Consider the following 6767-nt stretch of genomic DNA (forward strand, 5'->3'; position numbering starts at 1 on the left):
AATATTGAAATTTCAAGTTTTAGTATTCTAAGATTATGCATAAAAAAATAAGTTTATACATCAAATAATAAATCACATCTGTTTAACATGAAATTTGACATATATGTTAAAAACATAAAGAACATGCAATTTAACAGTTAAACTTTAAAAATAATAGCCACAGACCCACATGATGCATGAGAATATAGAAATATTATGTAGTGAGGTCTTATATATATATATATATATATATATATATATATATATATATAAAACAATTACTTCAAGTATTTTCTATTTTTTTATAAAAAAAACATTTTTTGTATTTTTTATCCTTTTATCACTACAAATATATCATTATTTTAATGGTCATATCATATGTAGTGTGCCAAGTGCCAACAGTGCACTCTATCTTCCAGATTTTTTTTTCAAAATGAATCTTTCCTTTTTATCATATCTTTTGACTTCTACAATTTCTGATACATTTCAGCTTCATTTTTCTCCTCTTCCACAAATGCTTTAAACCAATTTGCTAATTTTAAAACTCAATCTCATTGATATTAGCACATCACTAGTTTTTTTTTTTTTACCTCCCCTCTGGAAAAGCATGGTTTTTTACTTGTCTTTTCATATATATGTCCACATTCTAAAAGAAAGGCTGGTGAAAATATTCCTTCATTATTTGATTGCATTCTATTTCAATTTCATTACAAGTGCCTCTCCATGGTTCATGTACAATTTTACTCTAAGATATAAACAGATACAACAACCAGCAACAACCAAGCCCCCCAAAATTAATATAAACAAATCAATTATGAAAATATACAAAAAAGAAAAAAGAAGAACAAAGTAAGTCAAAATCTCAGCCGAAATGGTCTTCATCATCTCCGGTATGTTCTATACATGATACTCGCATTACCGCTTGCTGGTCTTCTCCTTGCCTATATCCGAGCTTCCCATATGTTAGAATTGGAAAGTATCACAAAATTTTAGTAACTCTAAAATTGAATTTATAACACAACTCACCAAATATACTTGATTTTAAAGGGAACCGAAGAGATGATCCTTTTACTCTTAGCTCCCTTAATTGCTTGCTTTTACTCTGTTTCTCTATTTTCGCAAGGCCGTTGCTACTTTCTCCTGTAAAAATATCTGTTCCTTTCTTTACCCTTTCATGATAAACAGCTGGCGGTGCAAGCCTCAACTGAGGCATGTGTTCTATTTGAACTAATCTCTGGTCCTTTTGCAAATTAGTCAAGATCTAAAACTGCAGCATCCAATTCACATTTGATTAATTTTCAATGTTTGTGAAGTCCAGGAAATGGAAAAGATAATGACGATTATAAGTCGATGCTTACCCGTGAAATTTGCTGAAGCCCATAGAAATTCTCTAATGCATCACTTTCATGGGGGTGTAGAATACTAGTTCCATGTGATTGTTGTGGCCTGGACGAAAATTTACTTACTAAACCATTTTCTGCAAGAATCGATTTGCTTCTTGCTTTGTGAGATTTCTTCTTTGGCATATAAACTGGGCATCCAGATGAGGCACCTCTACTTGATGCCTCATTTTCCGGAACTTCACATTGAAGACGCGTTGCATGACCACAATTAAAAACGCGAATGCTAAAGCTAGAAGAATTCTTCGACAAAAGGCAATTACATATACAACATATAGGACTCTGGGGTGCATACGCATGAGAGGCCCCCTTCTTAAGCAAGCTCATGGTATAGAATGTATCATCCTCTATTAAGGATTTGGCAGTGTCCTAAAGCAACAAATTAAATAATTATAATTAATAGAAAATTTTATACTCTGCAATATTTTATAATTACAGTCGAGTGAGTCAGCCTTGTATCTAACTTTAAAAAGAAAGTCATTTATCCACTAGAATGTCAACAATTAATATGCACATGCAATCAGAAATTACAATCAAACTAAAATATCACTATAAGTGTGCTTGAGCATTGTACAAGAGTAGCTTGTATCTAAAACCAGATGCCTTGATGCAAGTTTGCTGCTCACTTCAGTGCAGCAGAAATACTAAATGCAACGTGACATGCAACTCTTTGCAACAATTATACAAGCAACTTTCAAATTCTTTGCATTAGCTATGAGAAGACGTTAATATCCCAAAGATGGGAGAGGAGTTCATTCATGATCCTAAACAAAGGTCCTAGAATCGCACTAAAGAACTCAAATTCACAAGAAGAAGCTTTATGACCTAATCATGCATGTTGGCAAAGTTAAATCTCAACAAAGATGCAATAATAATTTCCATTATATAAACTAATGCAACAAGTATACACAAGGCCGACCACATGACTAAAGCAAATGATGAGTTTAAAAAGTATATCGTCCAGAATTCGCCTTTCAAAGCCATATATTCTGAGCATGCCCGGTATGGTAAGTTTAAAATCACCAAACTGGCTGCCATTATCAGAGAGGAGTTTGGACATGATGGTTGGAAGGCGAACATATCCTATCATTCCCTCAACAATCTCTTTGATGAACTGAGAGAACAATTTCCTCAAGATATGAGCCCCTCTGTGCGATTTTGATATTCTCCAATTAACTATGCATGCTTCATCCTCATGTGAGACTGATGATTCGGTCAGCAGTGGAGCATGATTTTCTCCTCTAGATACCATTTCATCACCATATGAATCCATCAAAGGTTCACAAAACCTAAAATGAATTTTTGTGAGCACTATTTATTATTTTTCCTGCATATATATATATATATATACACATATTTATTTATCTTAATTCTTAACAATATAATAACTTCCTCCTAAGAGAAGTTGCTTATTTAGCAACTTTATAAAGAGCAGAACAGTTGTTAACATGAAAACAAAACAAGTGAAACTAAGCATATGGAAATATATTCTCAGTATCTTTCAAGGTCATGTAAAAGCCAAACAAACCATACATGATGACAACCTGAGCCTTAATGACATATTCAAATCTTTCCTAGTTATATCTATCCTTGTTGATTTTCTAGAAGCTACTATCTCATTCAATCTCCACTCTGACCTAACAAAAATTAAAAATGAGAGAGAGAGAGAGAGAGAGAGAGAGACCTACTCCACTACCTTTTTTTTAATCTTTTAGAGGCTACCTTATCCTTGAGCAACTGCAGTTCACCATTTCAAAACCTTTTGTTTTACTGAAAATAAACTCTTTAATGCAGAGCAAACCAGAAGTTATTTCGATATTTTATTTTAGATTTTCAGTGGATAATTTCAGATTGTAACATAGTTATTTGATTAGTATTGGATTAGTATTTGAGATTGTTTAGAACTATTGGATAAGCATTTGAGATTGTTTAGGATTTGTTTAGGAGAGTTTATCCTTATCATTATGATCCTGGAAGCTGCATATAAAGCTCTAGATGATTTCTTTTGTATTTTCAGACTATGATTATTATTATTCAGATTATTTGCAAAATTGCATTGTATTTGTTTGGTGGTGAATCCAAACACCTTAGGTGGGAAGCCTAAGGTTCTATTGTAGGACTAATCTAGGTAGGAAGCCTAGGTTGTCCTGCATCACTTGTACGAGCCCTATCCCCTGTCAAGCCCAATTGCCCTAAGGCCCATAAGGACTAACTTTTATAGAGGCCCCTTCCCGACCACACGTGGTAATGCTCGTGCCGTCCAAGAGGTCCGATCTAGGAGCGCTCAAAGCAGCCTGTGGCGTGTCCAACCGAGCATATACTTACCCACGGATTCGGTCCCCGCACTACTATCATTTTCTCCTTCCCACCACCCAGTGTCCACTTAGATGAAACGGTATTGGACCTCTTTTCCATTGCCTAGGGAACACCCATGCCGAGCATCAAACCCAGCGGTGGAGCCAGTTCCAATGCCACTCATTTTCTCCCACTCCCAACTAAACCCCTACTAAAGGGTAATAGTATTGGACCCCTCCCATCGCCCATCAAGAGAATAATTATGACCATTCCACTAAATTTGGCTATAAATAGACAAAGAAGAATCAGTGATAGGGGTTGGAAATTTCAGAGGGAGAAAAGACTAGAGATTGAGAGCGGTGTCAGTTCCCCCCGAGGAAGAGAAGGGAGAGACAGTGGGGAAGCCTAGTACGCGGGCCTGCCGGGCATAACATCACCCTTTGTAGGAAATCCAGAAGCCCACTATACAAATAGATTGTGAGCCCAAATCCCTACGAGGCCCACGAGCCTAATTTTGGGACGCACAATACTCTTTTATATTAACTTGTTATTTTGTATTAGTGTAAGGGTATTTTTGTAATCATGCTATTTCTCTAATAAATATATGCTAAGGTGAGGGATATATTAATGTAACCCTAATCTCTCATATTTTACAACTCAAGGCCTTGAACTTTATCCATCTATCAACGACCAAGCTGCAATCATAAAGAAAAAACTTAAGGCTACCAATATAAAGTTCAAATAGAACTTAAGTCAACAGTTGTAAGAAGTATAAGAGAGTGCAACAACAATTTTTGAGCAAGCATATAAATGAAAATTTATGAGATACAATCAGCTGGGTGGTGCAGCTTGTTCATTAAAATAAACAACTGTGCCAGATGGAAATACAAAAAAACAGTAAATCCAAAAACCAAATATTCCTAAAAAGTTCATAATTATATGCCTTTTGGGTGTGTACAAGTGAAATATACATACATACATATATATAAAATATCCCTAAGGCGTTTGTTGTCAGCCACTTGCAAGATACTTCATAAAATGACAGCTTAATTAATATATAAAACCCCTTTTTGGCTAATTTTTATTGTAATAAGCCATTGTAAAACCCCTTTCTCTTCTCCTTTTTATCTTTATTAAGTAATCAACTCATAGCCATCAATATGGGTAGAATCATCAACATTTGCATTCCTAGGAATGATTTTTGCAACAGTTTTGTAATAAAAATTCACAAAAGATTTTCATACGCCACAAGGGAAATGACTCTCACACTCAACAATCAAACCACTGCTAACTTCTAATAAGTATATCCCAAAAAAAAAAAAATTGCATGCGTTGCTTACCTAGTTTGGAACGTGACTGCTTGTTGATGCGCGAATCACATTCAGACATCTCCTGCGGTTATGGCCTTCTTCATGACACACTCCACATTTCGGCTTGGGTTGACTCTCCCTCCAATCCATCTCATTTCTTATTCTTGTTGACATAGGTCGACCTTTGTCTCGCAACATTTCAGGGTCAGGGTACAACTTTGGGCCGGCAACCTCCTACCATAATTACTTATCCTTGGGCACACAAAACTCATGTGAATAAGTGGCAAGTCGCTGTTGTAAAGTATAACATGGGTCAATATACCTCATTGCATTAACATGTTCCCTGATACAAACTGCAATCATATGTGAACAAGGGATCTTATAGATTTCCCATTTGCCACAAGTACATGTGTTCTCCAGCAATCTTACTTCATGACTATGGTCTCCCCCATTAGAGCTGTGTGGATTATGTGTTGTGCAAACCTGATATACACCGTTCTGCTGGTTAAATGGCCTCACATAGTGTCTTGTCCCTTTTTCGTAATTTGCTTCATATTTCTCCATGACATGCTTGCTGAACTTCTGACCATGTTCAATATCACCCAATATTTTAGTGCGCCGATCATTGAAATAGGCGACAAGTTTGCACCAAATGTAGTCAACCAATGCAGATATGGGTAGTCCACGTGCACCTTTTAGAACTCCATTGAAACACTCAGGCATATTGGTAGTCATTGCCTTATAATGGCGTCCACCATCATGTGACAGTGTCCACTTATCTAGACCCTCCTTCGTTAGATAGGAGTACGGCTTCTTTTTTGCTATATTGGGATTGAGATCCTTACTGAATTTGAGTTCAACTTCCTTAAGGCAATCCAATATTTTTTCAAGTTTGCGATCTTGATGCTCGTATCCTACTTTCAAGGCCAAAGACTTTAAGAATTTGTCATTAAAATGGGTGTTGAAGTTACTAGCCACATGTCTAATACAATATCTATGATATACCGGAACATAATTATTGGGCCACTGTGCAATGGATGATATTATACCTTTATGTCGGTCTGATATTATGCAAATGCCAGAATCGGATACCACATCCCGTATTGCAGTCTGCAAGCATTCTAAAAACCATCCCCAACTGGCCCCCGTCTCATCATCCACAACCGCAAAGGCAAGCAGAAAAATCTCATTATTAGCATCGGTAGCCATTGCAATCAACAACTTTCCTTTATATTTTCCATAAAGATGAGTTCCATCAATACTAATCACTGGCCTACAATGTGCGAATCCAACAATGGAAGGAGCAAAAGCCCAGAACACATACTTGAATATAATAGTACCCGGTATGTCCCCATTGATCGACCGAAACTTTACTTGTGTACCTGGATCACTATCCTTATATGCCAACAACTTCTGCAACTTTTGGTATGACTCTTCCCAATTCCCGTGTATGTTTGCAATAGCCTTTTGTTTCGCATCCCATATCTTGTAGTATGATATATCGTGGTTAAACCTTTCCTTCATCAGATTTTAGAGATCTTTTATTTTGCTGGTGTGAGCTTCAAGTACATATTTATGCAGTTCTTTGGCAAGAAAATTTGAATCCATCATTCTGCCATCTTTGTACACCCCAACTGATGGACAAGTGTGAAGACCGCCGAATATTTTGACAGCCCATAATCCGTTAAGCTTCGGTTACGAGAATGCTCGGACTTTCCATGCACATAACTCATTTGCGCACTTCACACACAATCTATTTTGGTTGGACCACTCAGTTATATAA

General features: G+C 36.4%; 1 protein-coding gene across 1 annotated transcript; it reads right to left on the reverse strand.

The window, feature by feature from the left end:
- Nucleotides 1-5227: 5227 nt before the first annotated feature.
- LOC142631373 (uncharacterized) lies at nucleotides 5228-6508 on the reverse strand. Its single transcript, XM_075805510.1, has one exon. The coding sequence runs from the start codon at nucleotides 6506-6508 to the stop codon at nucleotides 5228-5230; it is 1281 nt and encodes a 426-aa protein (XP_075661625.1).
- Nucleotides 6509-6767: the final 259 nt, after the last annotated feature.

Source organism: Castanea sativa, chromosome 4 (assembly GCF_040712315.1).
Source record: "Castanea sativa cultivar Marrone di Chiusa Pesio chromosome 4, ASM4071231v1".
NCBI lineage: Eukaryota > Viridiplantae > Streptophyta > Magnoliopsida > Fagales > Fagaceae > Castanea > Castanea sativa.